The 27,057-nt window shown below is 40.8% G+C and overlaps 1 protein-coding gene across 7 annotated transcripts; it reads left to right on the forward strand.

Annotated features, from left to right (window-relative positions):
• Positions 1-27,027, forward strand: gpatch8 (G patch domain containing 8). 7 transcript variants are annotated; one of them, XM_008415891.2, is made up of 9 exons: positions 2,996-3,076; positions 3,864-3,900; positions 8,685-8,703; positions 11,369-11,441; positions 20,162-20,229; positions 21,194-21,280; positions 21,400-21,543; positions 21,830-21,966; positions 22,050-27,027. In XM_008415891.2, the coding sequence occupies exons 4-9, from the start codon at positions 11,435-11,437 to the stop codon at positions 25,882-25,884; spliced, it is 4,278 nt and encodes a 1,425-aa protein (XP_008414113.1). In that variant the 5' UTR covers positions 2,996-3,076; positions 3,864-3,900; positions 8,685-8,703; positions 11,369-11,434; the 3' UTR covers positions 25,885-27,027. The 7 variants fall into 7 exon arrangements, with proteins under 7 accessions (XP_008414109.1, XP_008414113.1, XP_008414110.1 ...); XM_008415887.2 differs by lacking the exons at positions 3,864-3,900; positions 8,685-8,703 and adding an exon at positions 1-107 and having other exon boundaries at positions 2,999-3,076; XM_008415888.2 differs by having other exon boundaries at positions 8,685-11,441.
• Positions 27,028-27,057: the final 30 nt, after the last annotated feature.

Below are 27,057 nucleotides of genomic sequence, written 5' to 3' on the forward strand. Positions count from 1 at the left end.
AAATCCTCCGCAGTGTGAATCGTTTGCTCACCACCAGGAGAAACTGCAGCTGCGTTCAGAAAATGGCCGACAGATTTTCTAGGTTCAACGAAGAGCGTGATTTCCAGGTAATGCACATCAAAAGACCAGAGACTTTTAACGGATTTTGCATGGTGGAGTATTTTAGAACATGGGATAGGTCTTAAAGGATATAAAAACATCCAGTATTTTACAACCAGCTGCGCGCATTTCGGTGTATTCGGTGCTTGCTAGCACTGCAAGCTAGTTTAGCTAACGCTAGTCCACTGCGGCTCTTTTGACATCAGTTTTCCAAACGTCTCCGAGCTTTATTCCTGTCACCAACGTCCAGTTTTATTCACGTCACTTTCCTATTATTTGAACCATTTAAACCACTCACCAGGAAAAATGGATATAGAATATGTACCTGCTTATTAGTGACCTTGGGTATGCTGGTTGTTTATCGAAAAAAATGCTAACGATGCAAGCTTTGCTAACATAAAGCTATACTAGAGCTTGCTGTTCCCTTTTGACAACCAAAAAGTAAACGGTGCATGTTTAAAGAGTTATATTATTCTCATACTTGTAATCTTTTGGTATAGTCGTTTTAAATTACCACTAGCTTGTACTTTAAGGGGTTTAAATAGCAAGTTCTATACCTGCATAACAATGAATTTCAAGCATCGTCTGCTGTTTTTGCTTAATATGAGTGAAACTGCAACCAATCGGCAGATTACCTAAATCTTATTGAGGAAACTCGATCAGCTTCACTTTTTTTTAAATGCAAAAACGATAATTTAGCTGAAAACAAAATAGGCTTAACCCAGATATGGTGTGCTTTTTAAAAAAAATTAATGTTATTTTAATGTGTACCAATATCTCCACAAGCTCAATAACCGAGTTTTTGTAACATTCCTTGGGCATCTTGTTGCAATGCAAAAAAAATAAAAATAAAAAATGCAAGAACAGCTGAGTAACTTTGTTTCACCCTGGCTTGTGTTTCAGCCGTTTGTCTTTTTCTGTCTTATCTGAGATCTGTGGCCACACCCAGCCAAAGCTAGACACATTTCGGGCCAGTAAAACTGTCATGTGTTTCTTGTGAGTTGGTGCTTTCTCATCAAACATTTGCATTCTTTTTAAGCCTTTTTTTTAGTCACTTATGTCTCATTGCAATGTATATCCACCTAATCAAATGTTCATAAAGATTTTAATTATCCTTATGGAGGTAGGAATTATTTGCTACTTGTTTAATTGTTGTCAGGCAGTCTGCAATACAAAAGCAAAACATAATGTCCTTTCTTACATGTTTTTATTTATTTATTTTATGGCTATTAAGTCAGGCCATACAAAATAACATTTATAATTTAATAAATTTTTTATGCTGCTAGATTCAGGTCTTGCTTAATTGATATAATTGTTTGTAATTAAAATTGTGTTTTGAGTTGTGTACTTGTCTTACTTTCAATTCTTAGTTGCCTGCTTTTCAAGTGACTTTGTGGTGATGTTTTTCCACCTAACTGCATTTGCCGTAGAACTGTGTTCTCAGCTATTTTGTCAGTGAGAGCCTAATTGCTGTGTGGTCTGAATGACTCTGTTGAGGATCACTCAGGCCCAGCACAGAGAAGCTCTGTGTGTGAGATCTGCAGTGAATGCATTCATATGCTCGGCATTCAGAAAGTTTCTTCATGGATTGATTCTTGGTGCCAAGCAACGCAATCTGGAAAATACCCACAGATGGTTTAACTAATCTCTGCTACACAACCCAGCTAAGAGCTTTTCCACTTTATGCTTTTCCAGTGGGTGTTGCAGTTTTAGCATGTACTGCAGAAAATGCTAAGCTATGTATAATTCTTGCAGATGTTGACTGTCAGAGGATATTTTTTTTTTTCCCTCATGGCGGTGGCGGTTCCTACGTTTTGTTAGTTGGTATGGAAGCCCAAGAAGATTCTAGCAGCATATGTTTACCAAGAAATGTTTATTTATTCTTGTACTGATCAGTAGAGGAAAGCGAACACTGTTCATAGCTTTGCAGTAGATGTGCACTGCATAGTCATATTGATTATGAAACAAGTATGAGGCTTTTGTGGAGAGCATATGACATTACATAGAGCACATTATGCGGTCTAAGTAAAATGTAGAAGGAAATATGGGGGAGAAGGGAAGCAAGTTATTGACTTGTTCATGAATCAATTCATGTCTTCTCTGCATCTCACCTTTTCATAATCCCAACTTTTACTTGTGTGCATGTGGTGTTTGATTGAATCTGATTTAACGGCACCATTTATGTCAATATAGACTTCTGATACTGCAGAGTCGCTGGAGAATGTATTTGCAAATAGCCACTGTAGTCCCACCACTTGAGAATCTTCTCCTTGCAGAAAAACTTTAATGAATAATTTCACTAAATAATTGAAATGCGACCAAGCATATTTCAATGCTATAAGCTGTCGGTGATGAAACTGCAAGGTAATGTACGGTGCCAGTACTGCAAAGGAAGAAATAAAAACAGAATTTCACGCAATTTGTATATATTATGCGATTTCCAGAAGCTTTCTATTTACAACCCCTGGGGGATTTTAAAACGGTAGAAAAACACTTTGTAGCTGTCCTCTCCATCCAATAAACCAACAGATGACGTGACATTTAACCAGTTCAGTTCCAAAAGGAAGCTGCAGTTGCCTTCATCCTTCTGATAACTAAGTAGACCACATCTATGCTAATGAGTGACGAGACCCCAAAGTCACATCCCAGACACAAACGCATTACATGGAAACATTTGACAGTATGATTGTACACAAAGCAGCCAAGAACCAAAATCGCAGATCGRTTCTCAGAGATCAGTGACTGACTGGATTTTTTWAAATTGCATCACAAGACAKATATTTATGAAATACTCTAAAGTTTGTTGTACATCAAACAATAAATTATCTTTAGTAAACCTGATAACTGTTATTTTTTATTTTTATTTTATTAAGGTTAAATGTGTGTTTCAATTTCTCAGGGTGGGAATCACTTTGACCAGTATGAAGAAGGCCAGTTGGAGCTGGAGCAGGCGTCCCTGGACAAGCCTATCGAATCGGTAAGGTTGCATCCATCGTCCCTCACCATTGGACCAGCTGTGAGAGTGGATATGATTGGTCCAGGGAGAGAATAAGAACCACACCTTTACTCCATACTGTGTAGATGCATCTAGTGTTTTCTTGAACACACTTGCCACCTAACCTGTAGAATCACTCGTCAGTGTCCATTAATACCCTTTAATTCACTCCCACTTCTCATGACCCCGACCTACTTCATTTCTTCTGACATATAAAAAGACGATTTAGATCCTAGATCTTCCTGTTATATGTGCAGCCCACAGATAACCATTAGTTTTTTGTTTTTTTTCCTTTGTAACAGTCTCACATTAGTCATCTTAGCAGAGAAACTTGAGATGAACCTATAAGCATGAAGTGGATGAAACACTGTCTTATTAGCTGTTATCTCAACATTGTAGCTGCTGATCAATTTAAAACAAAGTAATTTTTTGGGGAAAAAAAACCACTTGAATATTTCACAGCACTTTTATGTGGAAATTCTGCTATCAGAAATGAAGCCACATTAGATTTCAGTCTAAGAAAAGTTGTATGTTTAACATCTTTTTTGCATTAAGGAATGATTATTTAGCAAAACAAGGCAGTGCTTATTCCATGTTCTTTGTATAAAAGAGGGTGCACATTAGACGGTGTGAATGGGTACATTTGTGTTTGACTGAGTGTTTGTTTTTGTAGCTTTTAGACTGTACGTGTTAGTGTATAGTATTTGTATTTATAGGACAGTTATCTTATTGTACACAACTTGGGGTGTTCGACATTTCTCTCCTGCAGCGAATTGGCCCCCTATTAGCTAAGCAGCAATGACCCGGTTTGTATTTGCACGCTCTGCTTCCTTACTCCTTATCTTTAGGGTCCTTTGTAACGCTTCTTTATCTTTCTTTCTCTGCTTTCCTCTTTCTGTTTCATGACTGTCGTACCTGATATCTTATTCTCTCTCTCTCTCTCTCTCTTGCTCCCTCCCTTCTACACAGTGATTCGGTGTACAGTACCCTCTGTCATTCTGTGCTGGCATGGTGCTTGTGCAACTGGGACTGCATTTTATGCTGAAGAGGCATATTGATAATAGCGCAGGCAGCTCTCTTTTTCTGTCTTCCTCACTTTCTCCACCATTCTTTCTGTCTTAAGCATTGTGGTGAGCAGGCCAAACTCAGAAGTCCTCAAAAGTACCAGGAAACTTTTTCTGAAGATTATTAATGCACTTTGTGAAGCAGTCAGATAGGGTCAGCAATCCTGGATGTCAAGTTTAATTTTTTATTTATTTTTTGGATTATAATACTGTTATTGTTGAAGACGAATTAAAAAGTTAACTTTGAATAGCTAAATATAGCTAGCCAAGGTGAGCAGGTATTTCTGCAAACTTTTGTCTCAAGTTTTTATTTAATAATCAGTAGGAACTGCAGTACAAATATGAAATTCTACTCCCATTTCATTTACACATTATCTTGTATCTGTTTTTAGTTGAACATGTTTGTCATAACTCTGAGCTTCAGAATGAAACGGTGTCCCAACCTAAACAAAACCAGTATTTTGTCCATATGGGTGGTGGAGAAGTAAGAGGACAAGTAAGAGAGAGTGGTCGCCTGCTCACCTGGCTTTACATAGCTGTTTTGCTCCTGCGCTATTATTTGTGGAGGGGGGCTGAGGAGCAGGCTGCAGCACCACGCAGCTCCTCACACATCTGTGGAAAAAACAGAAGCTGTGAAGTGTCACCTTATCACCACTATCAACTTTCCTGTTATAATTTTGTGGTGCTCTAAAACAAGACACTCTTTAGTATCGGATGAAAAATGGATTAAAAAAAAATCTGAGATGCTTGAATTGGTATAGTAAATGATAAATGACTTTTTTTAAGTTGACTTAAAAAATAGAGAGGAATGGAAATGCTTAGCTCTTTACTTTTAAGCTCTTAGTCCACTAATGCATAACTTTAGAGCTGTTCATAAGTGTTTCAGCCCAGTTTTTCAGAACCCCTCCTTTGCCATTATTTGTGTGTGAATTATAGGCAGCTAGAGGTCTGTGGTATTTTATTGGGATCTTTTTTAATTCCTGTCTTACCCCTTTTGGTCTTTGCTATTTTTCTCCTAACACTGTTTTGCATTGCATGTGTTAACTTGGTAGCATTAAGCACTATGTGCTTTCAACACTCTGTGTTGTTGTTGTTGTTGTTGATGTTTTTTTTTTATTTTTTATTTTTTAACTCGGACTCATTCCTTATTGTCTCTTATCTCCCCCCAGTCCCTTAAATCTACTATCCACCTTCCTCCCTCCTATTTGACCCGGTACCACAGCGATATGCAGTGGGCAGCCTCAGAGCCACAGAACATGAACACTCACAGGAAGGAAACATCTGTGAATCCTGCAGAGAAACTAAATTCAAGTCAAGACGTTACTGTACATGTTTTAAATGCATACATGTAGTTACTGTGGCTCAATATGCTATTTAAACCATAGTTGTATGAGTCATTTTAAGTTTGTAGAGCTTGATATTGTTGAAAGTATTGAACCAAATACTTTCTCTTTTTAAAAATACTTATATTCTTAAATATGAAACCACACACAGGAGAAGGCATCATTTTAATGCTTACTTTTTGTGCAGGCTTTAATCATGTGAACAAAAGTTATGATTGTTGAATGGTGTTGACTAAAAACCCAATTCTAACCTCAAATGCTTGAATGTTAAATAAGTGGGGGGGGAAATTAAGAAATGAACAAAACAGACGATTGATCACATTATTTGCGATAGTCTGAAGTATGTCCCATCTTTGAAATTGGGGCTTAAGATTTATAAGGTAAGTATGTTTTTGAATTGTTATATGTAAATTAGTTATTTTAAGACATTTCAGTTTTTGTTTTTTTTGTTTTTTTTTCTCAACATATTTGATAGTAGAATCTTAAACTTTATTTTTCTTGGTAAAACAGAAGGCACTCAGGCCTTCTGTTTTACTCGCTGAGTTTGTTACTCCAAAACGGTTGTTTTTTGCTTCGTCTCACCTGTCACATCTGACACTGACCAGAATGTTCAGATGTCTGAACTAAAGAGACTGCAAGGAGTTAAGAGGAGCAGAGCTTGTCCAAAATCAGCTGCTCTTCTGTCTGGGCCTTTTAGGGAATAACATATGTGTGATCTGTTTCTAAAGTAGCGGTTCTCAACGTGGGCGGTACCGCCCCCCAGGGGGCGTTCAGGGGACAGCAGGGGGCACGGTCGGACATTTTTACTAAAGGGGGGCGCTGGGATGCCTTTGGGGGGCGTTTGGTCGAAGGTAAACTTTACACCTTAAATGCACAACAATGCCAGTTTAGACTTTGAGCAACTTGGTAAAACTGTATTGTGTAACATTAAATCATGCTTGGCTGCAACTGTATCGATGGTAGCTCTTCTTCTATTCAGTGTTTGTTAGSTTCTGTTAGCTTCTTGGCGGAGCTCTGTTCTCCTGCTACTGGTAGCTAAAATCACGATACCCTCACTATGTATCCCTCTGAAAAATGAACCTATTTAAATAAAGAAATCCCTCCATGGGTTCATTTTATAGCATTAACACCGGTGCTGTAAGTGGTCCGGTATGAAATGGGGGTGATAGAACAACACAGCACTTTTAAATTTCAGTAATCAGAATGCAAAAATTGTTTCCGTTGTTTTAAAAGGTTTATGTCAGGTTGCCTTTTCCCCATCGATATGCTTCCCGACCGCCCTGCACCTTATAGGRGCTTAAAAAAAAAAAAAAAGACGCGCACATTGCGCAAAACTCTGAAAGGGGAGAAGCAGGACATAAAACGGAGAGACGAACTACATGTGAATTATGGCATAAAAACTGAAAATCTGACGCTGAACAGTGAAAAATCAACACGATGTGAAAGACATGACGATTAGGCGGCGCAGCAGGTGATGAGTGAAGATTACTGATGGTCAATAAACGATAAAATAAATCTAGCAACAGGAAAGAAACTAAAGTGGATATAGCAATAAACCAAGAGAGGATAATACTAATCAAATGAAACTAAATGGAAATGAATTAAGAACAAAATGCAAGAATAAACTAAGAAACTGAAGTAAATACAGAGGAATAAACTGGTATGGCAAGACATTTCGAGCAATAATTAATACAGAGGACTGWATGGCAAGAATAAACGGACACTATTTCCACATAAAAGGAAAAATAATATTGTTGAAATGTCATGGGTTTGTTGAGACCACGTCTAGTACTGAGAATAAATATATCTTACAGACCATAACAGTAAAGAACTTATCACTTATTTATGTTTTTAATTAGATTTGATATATTTATTTCTTCAATATTTTTCATGTCAGTGTTATTGTCATGGTGGTGTTCAGTGACTACATGACACTTTCAACTTAACTCATTAGGATTTGATTAAGAACCAGATTTGTAATTTCTGTCCAGTAAAACTATTAATCTATAAATTAATAGACAGGTCTATATAAAGATATAATCCATGTTTCTGTCTCATATTTATTTGTATGGCATTAAAAGGACCTGGAACTTTTGTTTTTCCACTGAAAGCTCTGGTTTGCACAATAAATGCCATGTGGCTGAAGTTTTATGGATGATACTCTGATGTCCCATTCTCCTGAAGGCAGCACAGAGCTGCAGTACCAGAAACTGACAAACACTGAAGAGAAGAAGAGCTATGATTAATGTAGTTACAGTTCTATCCATGTTTTAATGTTGCAGAGCTCAGTCGTTTTGCAAATAGTTCAAAGTTTAAACTGGCATTGTTGAACATCTTTTATCTGGTCATTTTGTGCAAGATTGAACAACTAGAAAATGGCACAAAATAAGAATATTTTTTCCACTCTGATTGGCTGCTGCCAGGCCTACCAATTTTAACTTGAATGTTCATTAAATTTTTCGTAGACACCTGTGAAAATAATTTATATTCCCATGACCTTTTTGTTCTTTGGGAAATTATTTTTGATAAATACAGAAACGAGCATAAAAATCAAAACATCTACAATAGCGATAGTAATATTAATAATAAAATAATGGTCAGTGCAAATTAGCCTGCAAATTTTTTATCGGGGGGCGGTGAGGGACCTGGATAAAGGCTAGGGGGGCGCTGGTCCAAAAAATGGTTGAGAGACACTGTTCTAAAGTAAAACATTTATATAGATTTAGGCATGAATACATGTAACCAAGATTCTCGATCCTGAAGGTGGATGATTGCACATATTTTTCCAGTAAAAAAAACGGCAACCACTAAATAACTACATTCTCTGAGGTCTCTAGGTGGGGTCCCCTGCATATCACTTCCCTTTTATTCATATCTTTTGCCATGCACTGTGCCAATGACGGCACATTGCACATTTTTATATAAAAAAAAAACACCCCTTGTAGATTTTTAATTTTTTTTTTGTTTTAACCATTTGTTTATTTTTTCCTTTTCTCCTGTTTTTAACAGTCAGTTGGTGGATTTATTGAAATGTCTGCCTTTTCTGTTTGTATACAGTATAATGTTTGTTTCAAGGCAGAGAGAGATTTGTATTTTTAAGACCTAGAGAAGCTAGCAGAATTGCAGTTGAAAGCGTTTGGTCGGTTTCTTACGTTGTGTCACGTGTGACTGTTTTTTTGACAGCCCAGTATTTTAAAGCCAGGTTCGTATGGAAATGCCTTCACTCCACTTGCACTGCTGTTGGACTCGCCGTCGTTGCTTTCATCCGTCTGTCTATTCTTTTGGTGCACTCATCTGCTGTCCCAACACCCAGCGTACACGTCATCTCTGGCCACCAACCTCCACAGAATTCATTTTGACCTAAGCTGTTTACAGTCAATAGGTGCACACTGTTGCTGCCTCCAGCCTGCTCTACCTGATTTGTTTCTAAATTCTCCAAAAATGATTTGAAATGAGGCTTAAGATTTGATATTCACAAGATTTCAGATTATTTAACTGGACTGTTATTTGTCTGACATTTCCCAGTTCATAGTTCTGAGTGGATTTTAATTTTCTTTTCCTTTCAAGCAGCATATGCAACTCTGCAAACGATTAAATATTGGCATCCGTAATGTTGCTGCATGTCGACGCTGTAGCAAATMATTAAGAGACACGGAACAAATGACGGGAATAATATTTCCCAGAAACTTCACTTRGCTTTTCAGAACCGGGAAAGAATAGAAAACTGCCAAACTTTAACAAGTTGTGCCAAGTTAGATGTGTTGTTTCCTCTCTGCCATGTGGTGTCCAGCACTAATTTTTTTTCTTATCTCTTCCTGTGGAGGAAAAGATCTAAGTCAGAGTACACAGGGTTTGGAAAAGCATGAATTGGAGGACAAAATAACAGGACAACAGGAAGTGACACCCTCATTTCTAGATGGCAGAAGGCACAAATCAGTCACATGGATTTTATTCTAGTCATCATGATATGGCATTTTATAATCTAATAATACAGCTAACCTTAGCTTTCTCCTTGAAATACATTAAGGAGAGCAAACGCTGGTGACGATATGTGATTTAAAACGAAGGATTAAGTCGAATTTCCTCCACTTGCACCACTGTGGACAGAGATGCGATGTGTGCCGTGTGTTTGAGGCCGCCACTCCCTTCACATGCTCTAACCTCTTACAAACCCAGCTCACTTCCATCACCCGAAAACCCACCTTCTTCATCTTGGCTCAGCCTGCTCTGTTCTGCCAATTTTCCTGACCTCTTGTCAAAGAGACCTAATCAAGCATTGTTGAGCCATCCTTCCTCACTGTGCCTGATCCATCCGATACTAACTCAGCTGGAGTTTTGTTCACCTGTCCTCTACTCCCCCTCCTCAACCGCCCCACTGTATGTGTACCACTCACAGTGCGCTTACTAACACCGACGACCCTTTTTGTTAAAAACAATTTAACAAAAAGCTGCATGCTTTTTTTTTTATTTATTTTTTTTTAGTTTTATTCCTTCCCCTCACTTTCTGTTTGTGAAAGTCGACGTCAGTCTCTTTGTGATTATAAATATCCTTTCTGTTTGGTTTGTATGTTTTTTATTTATTTTTTATTTTTTGGATAGAATGCAGCACTCTGGTGAATGTTAGACAAGCTTGGAATAGTTATAATCGCAACAGAAAACACTGCTTATAAAGAAATGTCATTGTTTCTTGTTTATATGTGCTTGAGGATGTACTGTAGTGTGTAGTGGTGGGATGGTCTTGCATTTCACTTTTATGTTTTGTTACCTCGCTGACCAATACTAGTGAAATAACGTGACTTGCTCAATGGCCCCATAGTCTACTAGAAAATGCTCTTGTGCATGTTTTTGAATGCCTCTCAATCTCTTTTTGCTCATTATCAGTTGTCTGATCCAACCAAGATTGCTGATGCATATTATAGGAATCTTGAGCAGAAATGTGAAACTGTGTAAAGGTTACAGCAGATCTCCAAATTGTTGCTCATTGTTTGTGTGAAAATGGTTGGAATCTGACAATTCATGATCTAAATGCAGGAGGCGTCCAAAAACGTGCTCAACAGTCATTTTGGTATATCTAACGGGGTTCGAAGTACACTGTCGTCCTTTTCATCTGCACACCCACAGAGCCCTTCACACATGCATAATCAGTCCACTCTGGGCCTTGTAATGGTAATCCAAGGCCCAAAAGCTCCACTTCTGTCTGTTTCTTTTGCTCTATTTTTGTGACAGCTGAATGTCTCATGGTGCTCCCCTTGTCATGGTTACGGAATCACAGCAAGCTTGGAGTTTCTGGTCTTCATTTTGTTATTGCTAGATTTCCATACCTGTTCCGTGTTGCTTTTCTTTGTGTACGAAGATCCTGCGCTGTAGTGTGTCATATATGTATGCGTGCGATACATATATTGCCCTCTCCTTCCTCCTCCTCCTTCTAACTTCTTACATAGTGGATGTTATTTGATGTGTTTATCTTGATAATAAATGATAGTTGTTTTTCTTTTTGCCTGAAAAACGCCTTTTTTTTTTTTTTAAAGTACACTCATGATGTAGGATTAAACCCTGTAGGTTGCAGACCACACAGAGACTCATGCATTTACTTAACATAGAGGCAATCTTGCCTTTCAACTCAAGTCTCCCAGCCTTTTTATCCCTCTCCCCAACTGCCCTAACACTCCTCGTGCTGGAGGACACTGATTGTTACACGCTGTAGGTGATGACAATAATGATAATGGTGATGGTGGTGGTTGTGCTTATGATGATAGTGTGATTTGAGTGTTTTGTTTGTCTTGATGTTTTCATCCATGCCCACAGGGTATAGCTCCTCTTATTATTGGAATATTTTTGGTTTTTTTCTCCTCTCTTCTCTCTGCCAGGATAACATCGGGCACCGGCTGCTTCAGAAACATGGATGGAAGTTGGGGCAAGGACTTGGCAAGGCCATGCAGGGTAAGGAATCACTCTGAAGCACACTCATGTTCTCAGTTTGCTGGTGGCACTGAGCCACTATCTACTTTTGTTTTCTTTCTACTCACATTAAAATTTTTTGTTGTTGTTTTAAACGACACCCTCCCTGATTTATTTTTCTCTTCACATCCTTTCTTTGACCTCTTCCTTTTGCCCGATTCCGGATTGGAAAAATCGTGGCCAAAGCAAACAAACATGATTCCAGTTGTTTTTGTCGCTGTCAAGTTTCCGTTCCCTTAAATTTGGAGATGGAGGAAAAGATTCATGGAGTCTTGTAGTGGATAAAGTGTTAGAGTAATCCTTGGTGATTTTTATTTTATTTTATTGTAAACTGGTACGTTGATGTCCAGTTTAACAAGAATAAAAGTTCAAAGTTTTCTCATTTTCTGATTTTCTTCTTTTTAAAAAAAAATCTTTTTCACATATTTTGCTGAAACCCCAAACAAGACATCATCTTAGATGTTGATATTTTTAACAGACATTTAATGTTGTTGCCATGTAAACTTGAGCGGTAGTGTCATTTTGGATTGCATAATATAGAGCACATACAAAGGTATTTGAAGAATAAAGTCACTTTGTCCAACATAAACCATAAATGCGATATAAGTGAAGATTAGATTTGAAATGCTTAAAAGTGAGACTGTATCACACTGGCACTCAAATGTGTGCAATCCAGCTGGTTGTAGTGGTAACTTTCTGTTAAAGTGCACAAAACTAAAACCAATAATAATTTATGTTGTTAGTATTAATGTGACACAGCACATTAGGACCTTCACTATCATAGGGTAAATTTTGAGATTTGTATGCTAAGTAAATTCTGAAATTCAAAGTTTCCATAAAATTGTTCAGAAAAAAGGTAACTTTCCCCGGGTAGTTCTTAGCAGCCAGTTGATGCTCATTCCGAGAGTAAGGGCTGAAGATTAGGATGTTTGAATGTGTGGGTTTGTTTTGGCCATTTGATACTACATTATTAGCTCAAACCTGCTGTGTTTCTAGGTTTAAAGGATAAGTAGCAGTGATCCAAAACCCTGGCATGTTTCACAAAGCCTTTCCTTGTTTTGTTGTTTAACTTCCATTTCTCAGTATCTTCCATTTTTTCCACAGTGCAACAGTTTTTTTTTAAGAAATAATCACTGATCTTAGAAATTTACCTCAAAAGGATTCAGCTTGGCATCGTACCCAAATGCCAATCACCCGTCTTAATGCCTAATTGGGTCTATTTTTTATTTTATTTTATTTTTATCTTATCCACCCTCTCCACTACATCTGGTTTTATTCCAAATCATTTGTCTTAGCCATCCATCATAATTTGTTGCAAAATTTAAACTTTTATTCTCCCTAAAATGTCCACCAGCAACATCTGTTCTAAATGTTCGATTAAAAACGCAGCTGTCAGAAAAAAATCCCACATGAGCTCAAAATATTGCCACATTAAAACACAGAGAAGTTTGCTGCTTAAATGAACTAATTGTTTGATATTGTGAGACATTATTGGCTGGTTCTACAACCTGTTATTGTCAGGTAAACATTTACCTAAATGTTTGCTCAGAAGAAGTTGGTATTAGTCCAAAAAAAGTGATTTTGTTTTTCTTTTCTTTTTTACAAGTAGGAGTTGTTTAAATCGAAGGAAGACTGACATTGTAACAGATCTTCTCGAGACACTACAGGGAAGCCTATTGTCTGGTTGAGTGGGGTTGTTGTCTTGTTGCTGCCCAACTACTTTTTGTTGATGTACATATATAGCCTTAGTTTCTTGTGTCGTCTCAAAGGTATTTTCAGCATGACTGGGGCAAGTGAACGGATTAGACCTGGAAGCTGTTTCGTTCTGGGCAAGCTGACAAGTGCATTGAGGCCAACAGCACAGCAGAGAGAGGAAAAAAAATTCCATCCATGTTTATTTCCATCCGGCCTTGAAGAGCCGAGTAGCAATATATTTGAAGTGATAAGATGAGCTTTGTGTGGAGGAGAGAACACATCGCAGGGGATGACTGTGCTCTTGTTTGTGCCTCTGGCAGAACTCACGTGGTTATGTAAGCATCCTACATTGTGGGCAGATGAGACTGCAGCAAATTGTGTCCAGTTGTTGTGTAGGAATTAGTGGCCCTGCTTAGAGACCGCTGTCCTCTCCAACTTGTGAGTAAGCTCCCATACTAATCACAGCAGCATCACATCTGATTGAAGTATGCTGGATAATCATGGTAATCTTCCTCCTCTTTCCTGTCCTCCTTGCCAGAAGAGACAGTTGTTGACATTTGAAGTTAAAGCATTGTCCCCTCTTTACGTTTTTTTCACTGTATTGACTTTGTTCTTGTTCTTCTTTTGTCCCTTTTTTGCCCCTTTTAGGTAAGGTTTGTTGGATCCCTTCTCTATGTCAGTATGCATGTGTGGGTGTGTTTTCTTTCTCCCACTCTGCAGTTGACCTAAGTGTAACACTCCTTTTACAGTGTATCATAGGCTAATGGCCTCGGTCAGCTTCTTCCTCTTTGCTTCATAATCACTAAACCTTTATTTCAATCTGCTTAAGAGAAAATGCTTCAATTTGTACCAACAATCAAGATCCATGTGAAATCAAGGTAGATTTAGGAACCCATGATTCATGATTCACATCCCCTAGAATCATCATCTCAACATATTTTTAGATTTTTTTTCCCCCCCCCTCTTTGAGTTTCCGTGGCTGCTGTTGAAGTAATCTGATTGGCTGTAACCACGGCTCAGACTCTGAATGGCTTGCCGTGTAGAAAAGTTTCCCCCCTCTGCTTGTTTACCTGTTTCTACCTCTAAAACAGTGAAAGTCGTGTTTGTATGTGCGTGGTCATTATGTGGGACTGAGATGTGTGTGTGTCTGCTACTTACCGGGCAATAGTCGACTTACAGGGAAAACCTCTCCACCTTTTTACACTCCGAGTGTCTCTGTCCCCATGGTACAGACTTCCATCCTCCCCCCCGTTTCTTTGCCCCTCCTGCACAGCATGTTTGTCCAGAGGTGCACTCCTGCTTGCCTCAATCTCTTACTTGCCAGAGGCTTTAAGCAGTGTTGGAGGTAGGATGCAGAATCACAATGTTCAATAAATAAAAACAATGTAAAGCTAAAAAAAAACAAACTGATCCATAGTTATTGTTTAGATCCTCCATTACACCTATAGCATTGCAGAAATGACTCTAAACACTGCTCAAAGCTTTGCTGGCTATTCTTTCAGGTACGTTCCTATGTTTCATGTTTTTATTTGTTGTGGGCTTAAGCACATCCCAGACTGAGCTTGCTGGCTGTAGACTAGCCAAGACGAAGGATCTTGAGGAGAGGTCCTTACTGGGTTGACGAGCGTAGGCAAGGTACAAAGCTTAGAGGGGGAAAATTGTGGTCTTCCCTAGAAGCATTCATCATATTTTAAAAGACAGCTTAGTTGATTTAGGCATGGGCCAGTTATTGTTGAGGTCAATGTTCTTAAAAGCAAGTTATAATTACTTTTCCTTCAGAGAGTTTTTGTTGTTTAACGTCCTTACCAGAGAGAACCTAAAAAAAACTGATATAAATGGCCAAAATACTACAAAGGCAAGCTGCATCCGGTCATTTATAAATTACAAGTGGAGACAGCAATGTCCTGCACAGCTGAGCTTTCAGAAATGAAGCCAGTGCAACACGACAGGTGTGGTGAGACAACAGCACATACGCATAAAATCTGTTGAAAATCTCTCCATACAGTACTTTTTATAACAATGATGGTAGAGGAATAGGGTTCATACATCCGAGCYGAGGAAATGCTTGGAATTTAAGCTTTTAAATTAAACTACCAGCTTGTCACAAACTGTTTTTTATCACTGAATCGTTCCCTCAAGCTAAAATAGCCAGCGGGGCTGTGGTTACTTCACATGGCGAATCAGGGAGGAGCGACTTGAACCCTCAGAGCTTTAAGATTAAGCACCTGCATAAATTACTATAAACTAGAGATGTGCAGATCAGGTTTTTCCCTGCCGATACCGATTCCGATCACCCATGAGGGCTGATCACCGGTACCGATCACATAATAATTATTTTTTTAATCAAAAGCACTACCGGTTACATTATGTGGAAAAATGAACCATGAATTCACCTTAATTTAGACAAAAATTTGTTTTTAATAACTTTTTCCAAGAAAAAAACAGGCATTGTGCAAATTGTACTATTGATAATACTATCTTTAACAGGCTGATAACATATGAAGGCTCTGAAGAGGCTAAATAATGCAAAGAGCCAAAATAAAACCTCAACATTGCCAAAAAAATCAAGTATAAAACTTGACATTCAAAGGCAAATACAGGATCCATTACAATAAACAATCCTGAGTTACTGAATGAAAACTTCCTGATAGCATGGCAGCTAGCTGCTTACTGTTAGTTCTGATTGGTTGTTTCTGACTGAGTGCAGTAATTAAGGAGACAAGGGAGGAGATTGATTATTTTTTCAGAGATTATCTGTCTCATGTTAGGACAACAAAAGTTTTAGTACGCATGTAAAATGTATTTTTTTAGATTAGATGCTGCAGCGTTAAGCAGAGGTTTGGTGTGAGAGTCACTACCAGTTGGAACAGAAGCGACGCTCCGCGTAGCAGCGGTTCAACAGCGAGAGCAGAACCAGCGTCTTACATCGCAGCTCGAAGACTTAAATAATTTTGCGGGTTATTTGTTTAGCTTTCTGACCGTCATGCTAATCCGGGTGAGTGTTTGTAGCTGTGTGCTGCTTTACCTGCTGTCTGATCCTCCATATGTCTTTTTTACTGCAGTGAGCCTCGATATAGCCAAACTCCATCAAGTATGGCATTGTTTTTATGCCATATTAGATTCATCATATTGATGCATTTTGACGTGCTTCACCTCATGAGCTTCAATTTTCCGCCGCAACATGCAAACTTCCCCTGTCACTCAGTGCGTTATAGTTCCACATCGCTTAGGATTTGTTGCTGCGCGCTTGCGCAGTGTGAAGGAAAGAGGAGACCAGCTGCACAAGCAGGCTGAGAAATGAGATGCAACTGATCGGTTTGTGTGATCGGCAACAAGAGACCGTGATCGGCGATCACCGATCATACACTTTTTCACGGAAATCGGCCAATTATGATCTTTGGCCAATCGATCGGCACACCTCTAATATAAACAGTATTTTTGTTCTTTACGTAATACTTCTGTAACACTTTTTTTTATATTAACTCTGTAGTTGGTTGTATGTAGTAAACCTACTACATCTGCCAGAGTTGGCTCACAACAGGCAGGCGTTTCCTTCAGAGACACTTATTGTTCAAAAGGAGCCCCGTTATAGAAAAAATTGTTCATGTTGTCAGAAATGGCACATGCTTTATTGAGACTAACCAGTGCTGCCTTCCATCTCCCACATTCTGCTGCACACTGCTGAGCAGCTGGCTTTTGCACTTTTTCCCCTTGCTTACAAAAAAGAAAAATGAACATGTATGAACATATTTTTAAGTCRGTTATGATGTGAAACTGTCCCGCTTATGTTTTAATAATAATTCTAATAAGAATAAACCTGACTGAGTGATTTCACCTGGCAGTGCTTGGAAATAATTTTTTTTTCCACAACAGGAAGTTAGAAGCAGTATCTCTGCTAAGATGTCTGCAGACTGGCTACCCAAAATGATAGCCGAATGTATTAGGTAGTTCATGCTTGTTGTAATCTGTTTCACTTATGGATGCAGCGATATAAAAATTTGAGTCAATATCTAATATGAATATTGCTGTTGTGGCACCTGGTGTGGTCACTCTGACATTGCTTCTCTGCTTCAGTTAAACATCCCACAGTCTTTCCCTGCATCACTGTCACTGTCATATGAGCAAACAAATACCACATTGCCAAATGTTTCTTTTTTTTTTTAACTGGTCATATTTGTTTTATATATTTAAGTCAATACAGTTACTCTTAGGAAGGATTGTATTTTTTCCCCAGCTTATCATTTTGTGAGCATGTCCTTCTGGCCCGTGCCTAAATGTACTCGATACTTATTTTAAGTTGGGGGAGAGTCATCTGGTAATCTCTTTACAAAAGGGTAAATATGTCTTAATAGGCATACATAGGATACATTGTTTGATGTACTGTAGCTGCTTTTCTCCTACAGGTTGTTGATGACCAGTAATATTGGACTTCCTATAACCTGAACCATGTATGATCAATTCTAGGTAGCCATTTTAGTGTTTCTCTGTGTTTTATGCTGCCTGGTTTTTGGTATGCATTGCACCTCTTCATGTAATAAAAAATACAGTTTTATTTTAAAGGTAACTTGTTGATCTGTAAAAGAAATAAATGAAAGTTACTGGTCACAACATTCAGTAGTGGAAAAGCTTAGGTTTAGGGGATGGTAGTCTGGTTTCTTGGGTTACATTCTCAGTCAAAATGCACAACAACATCACTTTAGGGGCCTGGGGACTTGGACAAGCGGTTTGAATTAGTGGTGAGAGGAGATTCCTGTAAGCACCTAGCCCTGAGTACAGGGACGAGGTGGGTGGGGGTGGGCGGTGACTCACGGAAGGCCCTCTGGTAATAAACGCCCTGAAGCCCCATTACCACACACCCAACCCCACCTGCCCTTCTCTGTGTGCCTCAATCTTCCTGCTTAACCAATTGGTGTTTCTTTTTTACAGCGATTTGATCCTGCCCATGTTGTGCTGATGGTAAACTTAGTGGTAAATGTTATTTTATCCCCCAATTGAATTGTTTTATTTGTTTTTTTTTGTTTTGTTTTGTTTTAATTCCTCCCATTATTTTCATTTTCCTCTCATCAGAGCACAAATGCTACATAGGCTTTCAATTCTCTCTGTCCTAGTCCTCATTCTGCTGCTTGTATATTACCATGCATCTGTATTACTCTTAGAACATTGTCATTTTGTTTTCAGTTTTTTTTTACCTTGTGATTCACACCTTGTGATTTTAGCTGCACATTGTTTTTTGTCTGGTCCTTTTTGTTTTCCACTGGAATGGGGTAATGCTGGAGGTATTGTCACTGTGTAGAAGGACTGGTGATAGTTTGGGACGATTGTAATCGGTCATGAATCTTCAGTTCTGGGCCTTGCTTGTGACTCAGTTTGGACAGACCACTGCAGTGGCTGGCTAACAGACCAGACTCTTTTTTTTTTTTTTTTCCTTCACTGCTCTGATGCTGTGAAAGACTGTGAAACCACACATCTTTCAGTAGACTTGYGTTCTCAGTGGTACCCAAACAGCCATTCCCTCTTAATTCCTCCATTTAAGTAAGGCTCCGAGTACCATGAGGTAAGAGGAAGATACTGGTATAAACCCGTCTAAACTAAGAGACACTGCAGTGGGACTGAAAGTCCAGGCAGGCAGAGACATGTTACAATGTCCATGCATCAGCGATTTCAGAACGAATAAGTCATTGGGCTGTTCTGACTTTAATTACCTAAGGCGAGATCAGGAATGATGCATAATTACATCAAACGTCTCTTACCTTCCTCAGTTTAACAAGGAATCTACTTCCCTTTCATTTTAGAGGCATGCATTTCAATTTGGAACAAACCCATCCAGGGTCATATTTTTAATAACCCCAATGGCATGCCTAGCGAACTGGAGGGGAAAGAAACAATTGTGAATATATTGGAGGGGAAAAAAACTGAAACCAAACTGAATTAAAGTCGCCATCAGTAAGATTGGTTTTTGTATCTGGCTGGCATCAGGAGCAGCAGACTAGTCCAAATTCTTTTTCTGCTTTTTCTTTTGAGATTCCCCTGTCTTTCTTTCTTTCTACCTATCTGTCTTCCCCTTTCCTCCTCCTTCTCATCCCCTCATGTTTTACCAGGTAAGTATCCCCTTCCCTTGCACTGTCAACATGGCGACACCTGGCCTGTGACGTCACTCTGCTGTAGTTCAGTGCTTGTGTCTTTATTATTATTTTTTTTTTCATTTTTTTTTTTTTTTACATTCTCTCTGCTTTGTTTGGCTGATTATAAGTGGATTAAGCAATTTGTGTCAATCTCTAAAGTAGTTTTGATTTTTAAATATTTCATATCTATAATGTTTCATTCTGTTTTGGTTGTCTTTTGGTTTTATTTTTCTAAAGTTAATTTCCTTCTGTTCTAGCTCTTTTCACAGCTTACGTAGTATAACTTAAATGGATAAGAAATTAATATTTTGACGATGGAGAACAAAAAGGGGGCCTGGGAGAATCAAACTGCTTTGTACCTCATGACAGTAAAATGTGTTTGCTATAGACAGTCCTGTTATAGATGAAGCAATTGGCTTAATATTCTTAAGAGTTCCTCTCCCATGAAGGATTTACTGATGAAGGCATCTGTTGCAATCTTGCCCAATGCCTTATATGGGTACATCACTTCCTTATAAACTTTACTTTCTGGTTTAACAGGACTTTAAGAAGGAGGTGCCACTTCAGTCTAAATAAAGGCCTTGTCTTTATTTAATCCAACAGAAATTTATCAAAGCTACAAAGACTAATCCACCTACAGTGCCTACTATGCAAACCAACAGCCACATTGAAACTTTATAGGTCACGTTTGTTCAGGAGTTGGCTGTAGTAAGCTGTGAGAATGGCTGGTGTTTGGTTCACTGTAGCTTTCTGGTCTCTTTGCACTCTCAAGGCAAAAATTCTCTAACCCCAGCACCCTATGCTCTAAAAGCAGGCTGTCTTCGAGTTGGTGTTTGGTCTGCATCTCAAAAACTCAACTAGTCTTCTCTGTCTCTTTTGCCTCAGGACGCACCGACCCTGTGCCCATTGTACTTAAATATGATGTCATGGGGATGGGCCGAATGGAGATGGAGGTAAGTTGCTGAAGTTATCCATTTGACCCCATTTAATGTTCATGTTTATACTTATAAGTTGTTGAGGCAAATTAATAATAATAATAATAAAAACTATGACATCAGTGGTTAATAGTGTAAGATTAATTAGAATCTCATGCCCTGCTGTAGCTGATCCCAAACCAACATGCTGTTGTTGATTCTCATTCCAATTTGTGTTGGAAAAACTGAGAAACAACATCAGCTGCTTAGCTGCGAGCCATCTGAATAAACTAGGTCACTTGTTATTTTGTTCTGTCCTCAGTTGCAAATCTCATTCTGACACCTAAATCTGAAGCATCAAATCCTTTTAGATGACAAAAAGAACTACCAATCCCAAGGAGCACCATTCACATATGAGCTAAAGTTGACTAAAGCTCAGCAGTCTTGGAGTCCGGCAGATGCAAGAGGAGCACTTTGTAAATTATTATTCTAGATTTGGTGGTGCTAATTGCTTACTGTATTGCATGCCTCGTGTTATTTGTCCTCAGAGATTCTGTTTGGAGACAAAAAAACAAGTCATAAAATGTATCTTTAAACACCAGGGTTGTGCAAAAAAAAAAAAAAATCTCATCACGTTCTAGTGGCCCATTTCTGATCTTTAGTTTTGCTCAGTTTTGATTTTAGCCCATTCTTTGACTCCTTCAGTAAATATGTAGATGGTTGCATCCTTCTGTCTGCATCACCTGCATTTTTTAAATGTCACCTCCTGCCCTGGGTTATGTTTGGCCTTTATTTCATCTGCATTCACAATATTAAAGACAGACTTTAAATTTATTGTCTTTTCTACATTAGAAATATAGAGAAGTCGGCATGTTTTGGAGACTACACAGCAACGAAAATTAGCTCCTTGCGTGACTACGTCAAACTTATAAGATGGCAGACTGCTGTTGTTGACTCTCACTGTTTTCTGGAGGTGCTGGAATTGCTGTGTTTGTCCTTTTAGCTGGACTATGCAGAGGATGCCACAGAGAAGCGGAGAGTGCTTGAAGTGGAAAAAGAGGATACAGAAGAGCTGCGGCAAAAATACAAGGTAAGGTCCCTTTTTTTCTTTTTCTTTCTTTTTTTTAATGATGTAATATTCGTTAAAGATGATCGCTTGTGTGTTTACTGATCTTCTTGAAAGTGACACGTGTTTCTTACCAAATTCAGGACCAGGTGGAAAAAGAGAAAGCTATCGCAAAAGCTCTGGAAGACCTGAGGGCAAATTTCTACTGCGAGCTTTGTGACAAGCAGTACACTAAACACCAGGAGTTTGACAACCACATTAACTCGTACGACCATGCCCACAAACAGGTAATTTTTTTTTTTTACTCTGAAGTAAAACGGTTCATCAGTAAAATAAAGTAGCAGTTTTCAGGTGTTACTCAAGACATCTCTTTAAATGTGATGTAAAGTGGATATACAGTTTGCTCAACTTTTATTACCATCTGATCATGACACAAACGTGAAAAGATGACGTAAAGAAAGAAAAAATCTGATCAGAAAAGATTCTCCAGTAAAGTTTAGCACAATCAGTTGCCACACATGTGAAAAGGAATGACTCAAACACCTAATGCATGTCCTTTTTAATATGATGCAGAGGTTAAAAGAGCTGAAGCAGAGAGAGTTCGCTCGCAACGTGTCCTCTCGTTCTCGGAAAGATGGAAAGAAGCAAGAGAAGATGCTGCGTCGGCTGCACGAGTTGGCTGAGCAGAGGAAACAGGACAAACAGGACCGGTATGATCATATCACCGCAGCGCCCCCTGCTGTCCTTGAGTCATTGAATCGATGTTTAAAATGATTATTATCTTGCGTTTTAGTACTCCTGGAAGTGGCCCCATGTTCAAAACAACCACAGTTGCTGTTGACGGGGAGAAAGAAGGAGATGGGGACGGCGTGCCACTCGAGAACCCCATTCTTACAGATTCCATCCTTGAGAGTCCACCGTCAGAGAGAACTGGCCAATCTTCCCCAAAGCCCAGCCCAACTATTAATTTTTCTCTGGGGAAGTCCACATCCTCATCCTCATCCCCAACCCCTACCGGCGCATCAAAAGTCAGCGTATCATTCTCTTTTGCAAAGAAAGCCCCAGTCAAGCTGGAGACGGCAGCGGCTGTGTTTGCTGATCCTGGCGAGGAGGCTGTGGAGGAAGAGGAGAATCAGGAAGGGGAAAAGGCTGGAGGACAAGAGGAGACATCTGGCTGCAGCACAGAGAGTCCCAGAAGAGCACCTGAAGGAGATGAAGGAGGGGAGAAAGGTGATGCAGCTGGGGCAGAAGATATCCAGCAGCCTGACGATGGCGGCTCCTTGACCTCGACTTTAAACAAACTTAAGATGATGATGAAAAAGGATGAAGGATTTTCTGGACAAGAACCACAGTACTACCATTACATCCCGCCAGCTCATTGTCGTGTAAAGCCCAACTTCCAGTTTTTGTTGTTCATGAAGGCTTCTGAGCAGTGCCAGAGCAAAGATGATGAGGATGAAGAGGAAGTGGAGGAAGTTCAAAAGGCTGAAGAAAGCTCTGATCAGACAGAGTCCAAAGAAACTGAGTGTAAAACTGAACAAGAACAAGGTGAGGATGTATCAGAAACTGAGCCAGAACCACCTCCTTTATCGCCTAAAGTGAAGACGGAGGACAATATCTCGTCTTGTGAGCAAGAGACAGTTTCAACTGCTCCTACTTCTCCTAGTCAGAAAGCAGAGAACACACACAGCACACTCGATACAAACACTGGTCCAAAAGTCCCAACGGGTCCCTTCTTCCCTGTCCTGAGCAAAGATGAAAGTACCACTTTGCAGTGGCCTACGGAGCTTCTTGAATTTACAAAAGCTCAGCCTTCACTATCCTACAGCTGTAATCCTCTCTACTTTGACTTTAAGCTTTCAAGAAATAAAGGACTGCGCGGTGGGAAATCAGCAAAGTCCCTCAAGCCTGGCGAAGAGGCTGATGACAAAGGACAAGTTGTAACTGCTTCAACAGCTGAAGCCGCTGAAGCCGAACCTGAAGCATGCACTGATAAAGAGACACCTGAGATGAAGGATGATCCCAGCCAGCCAGGACCTGATGAGCAAAAACCCACGACGGCTAGTAGTGGCACGAAAAAGAAAAAGAAGAAAAAGAAGCATAAGAAATCGGGAAAACATTCAAAACGCAAAGGAAAAGAAAAAGATGCAGCTGGGGATGCAGAGGAGAATACGGAGGCAATGCAAGAAAAGCCTAAAAAGAAGAAGAAACACAAACGGAAAAAGAGCAAAAACAAAGCTCAAGATCAAGTAGAGGGGGCAGGTGATGACAAAGAAAAAGTTAAGCCAAAGTCAGAAGATAAAGCTGCTGGTTCCTCTGTTCAGTCCACAACTGGAGGAACAACAGCAGCGGAGGCGGGTAAAAGGAAACGCGCTGCAAAGGAAGTGCCTTCTAAAGCTGGAGCAGAACACGGAGGAAGTGGAAAACACAACGACAAGAGCAACTCCTCAGAAGATCACGGTAGCTCTAAAAGACAAAAAACGGACTCGAGCGGCTCGCAAAACGCGTCATGTTCTACCTCTGCTCAGAAAAGTCCAGGTCATGGTAGGCCACCCAGCAGCGAGAGCGAGGAGGAAGGCGGCTCCAACACCCAGCATTCACGTCATCACAGGTCCAGCCCGCGAGAGCAGCGGCGCCACCACAGCGAAGAGTCCAGACGGTCCCACAGCCGCTCATCACGGCGGGGAGAACGACGCGGCAGCAGCCGGCGGCACCATCGTGGCCAAGCCTCCCGCAGTCGCTCCTACTCCAGCAGTTCTGGGCGCTCCTCGGCGAGAAGTAGCGCCTACAGTCACCGCAGCCGCAGTTACTCTGACAGCTACAGCGACTACAGCACGGAAGGCCGCCGGCGGAGGCGCTCTAAACGTTCATCTGACTCCGAGTATGAGCGGCGGGGCAGTCGAGATCGCAGGCGATCCAGAAGGCATCAGTACTCCTCTTCATCCTCGGACGATTCCCGCTCTCGTTCTCGCAGCTACAGCAGGAGGAAGCGGCACCGGCGGCACCACCGCAGCAGCTCCAGAAGCTCCAGCAGCTGGAGCCGCAGCACCAGCACAAGATCCTGGAGGCGCAGCTATAGCCGGAGCCGAAGCTCAGCGAGTCGCTCCTCCAGTTCCAACAAAGGCTCGCCTCAACGACGGAGCGCCAGGGGACGGGCGGACAGTGACACACATCGCAGAGACTTCAACCGCTCTCGCATCTACCGCTCGCAGTCTCCCCGCACGTCATCGCGAAGCCTCAACCGTAGCACCCACACATCCACCTCCCAGACTTTGAGGCCGGTCGGGTCTCGTGATGCAGGGGAACACAAGAACATGCTCACAGCCCGGCAGCTGCTTGAGAGGGTTCAGTCCAAGAAAAGTTCAGAGGATTCTACCTCCGGAACAAAATCTGGGATTAAGATTAAGGATCCCCCACAGGGTTACTTTGGTCCTAAATTACCGCCAGCCCTGGGAAGCAAAGCCATGTTGCCCCTCTTTGGTAAGCTGCAAGCAGGGAAGAAACCGTTGATTCCCCTAACGAGACCCGATGAGGGAGAGAAATCCGGAACGGGGAAGGGTTCTGAAGCAGATGGAGAGGTTATCCTAGTAGAACCTATAAGGGAGTTCCCCCCTCCACCACCACCTCCAGCGCCACCAGTGCAGAAGGTCGAGGAGGTGCAGCAGAACACAGCGACACCGGAAGAGACACAGCAGCAGTCAGCTACAGAAGAGCAAGTACACCAAGAACCACAGCCACTTTTTGAACAAGATCCTTCCATGATTATGCCCCAGTATCAAGCAGAGCCAGGGCAAGACCCCTCCCAGAACCCCATGATGGAGTCCATCATGCCTGAAATGCAGCAACAGCAGCCAGTGCATGGTTACCCCGCTTACCACCCGTCCAGTCTGGAGGAGGATGGCATCGAGGCAGAGGAGGATGGCCTAGCACCATTGGAGAGTCAGCCAATCACGTTCACGCCAGAGGAGATGGAGAAGTACAGCAAGCTGCAACAGGCGGCGCAGCAGCACATTCAGCAGCAGCTTCTGGCCAAGCAGGTCAAAGCCTTCCCCTCGGCTGCAGCCGCTGCGGCCGCTGCTGCAGCAGCTGCTAACTTAGCCCCGGCGCCCCCTCCACCAGCCCTGCAGCAGATCCACATTCAGCAGCCAACCGTCTCCGTCGCCTCCGGCACATCCATCACCACTGTCCAACACGCCATCCTGCAGCACCACGCAGCCACCGCTGCTGCAATGGGCATCCACCCCGCGCATGCCCACCATCCTCACCCTGCACATGCCCAGCTGGCACAGGTGCATCACATTCCCCAGCACCACCTTACTCCCATCTCCCTGTCGCCGTTGGGCCCCTCTCTTGGTCATTCTTTGGGACACTCTCTGGGACATGCGGGGCTAATTCCTGCCCACCCAACAGCCTTCCTCTCCGGTCAGCCTATTCATATTATCCCTGCTTCTGCACTTCACCACACACCCTTGGCACTCCACCACGTCCCGCACACAGCCCTCTACCCAACACTATTCGCACCTCGGCCGTCCCAGGCTGCTGCAGCGGCGGCTCTCCAGCTACACCCACTTCTGCACCCAATATTCTCAGGACAGGACCTTCAACACCCGCCTAACCACGGCTCTTGAGTGACGATGGATACAAAACGGGATGTAAACACTCGGAAAACTGACAGGGCTGCGACGATCTTGATTTAGGGATGGGGATGAAGTCTTTGCATCAGTGTATAGGAAGTCAGACACGTTGTAAAGCCAGTTTTACACTCAGACTAAAGGGGTCATTACATGTTGCAGCCTGTGTTGGTTAAAAAAGGTGACACTAGCGTTTTTTTTATATTGGTGTGTTTGGATTTTTTATTTTCTTTTTCAGTCATGTTTCCCGTCTTAAAGGCAGGTTTCTTAGATGTAATGAGACATTCTGTTGAGATTGTCTGCATTCCCAACCTCACTAACCACTGGAGTTTTTTTTAGTTTTTCTCATTTATGCGGTCATAATCTTTGCCAAGTTTGGCATACAAGGAGATCCATAATGGTTGAGATTATAGAGGATCATGATGAGACAGGACATAGATTTTGTTACAGAAACTAACAGCTTCACCTCCGTTTTTGTGATAGACTTAATGATGTGACACTTTTCCCCATATAACTACCTGCTCTTTATTGAATTCTTGGTCTCAAAATAATTTGTATTGCTGTAGTTTGTACATATTTCAGTGTGTAATGTGAAGAAGCCAGCCATTGATGACTATGAAATAACTATGGTGTCTAAACTGGTATGACACAAAAGAAGTCCTCTAAATTTGCATAAATGTGGCAGAGGTTTTAACATACTCTGAGGCAAAGCTCCTGTTTTCCCATTGGAGGGTACGTGTGAATGAATTGCACTGAAATCTGTACATTGGGGTGGTGCTTTGGCATCATGTAACAATAAGATTGTAGTATACTGCAATAATTGTATTTTTATTTTTAAATTATTTTCCAAATGCTCTTCAGAAGAAGAGCTTTGTTTGGCTTTTTTTCTGTAATTTTGTAAATAAAAATGCTGTAGATTAACCTATTAACATTCTGAAAAGGTTGACACTGCTGTTGCTAAAGCAGGCGAAATTACAAGTTAGTTGCAACATGGATGCGCGTTTTATCTAGGTTGGTTCTTAAAATGTTCCCGCTGAGGATGGCTGGGATCCCAGACAAGTTATCTGTCAAAAAAACAAGTTGTGACTCTTGTATTTTTAAAAACATAACTGTTTCAACAAATAAAACTTTGAGTCCATGTGTTTTTTTGTTTGTTTTTTTCCCTTTCAT

This window comes from Poecilia reticulata, linkage group LG8 (assembly GCF_000633615.1).
Source record: "Poecilia reticulata strain Guanapo linkage group LG8, Guppy_female_1.0+MT, whole genome shotgun sequence".
In the NCBI taxonomy this organism is placed as follows: Eukaryota; Metazoa; Chordata; class Actinopteri; order Cyprinodontiformes; family Poeciliidae; genus Poecilia; species Poecilia reticulata.

What these genes read in the sequence shown, in the direction of transcription:
- gpatch8 (XM_008415887.2), top strand. Translation starts at nt 63, where the DNA reads ATGGCCGACAGATTTTCTAGGTTCAACGAAGAGCGTGATTTCCAG. An exon ending in ACGAAGAGCGTGATTTCCAG is followed by an intron (nt 108 to 2,998) that starts GTAATGCACATC and finishes TCAATTTCTCAG; the next exon opens with GGTGGGAATCACTTTGACCA. An exon ending in ACTTGGCAAGGCCATGCAGG is followed by an intron (nt 11,442 to 20,161) that starts GTAAGGAATCAC and finishes CTTTTGCCTCAG; the next exon opens with GACGCACCGACCCTGTGCCC.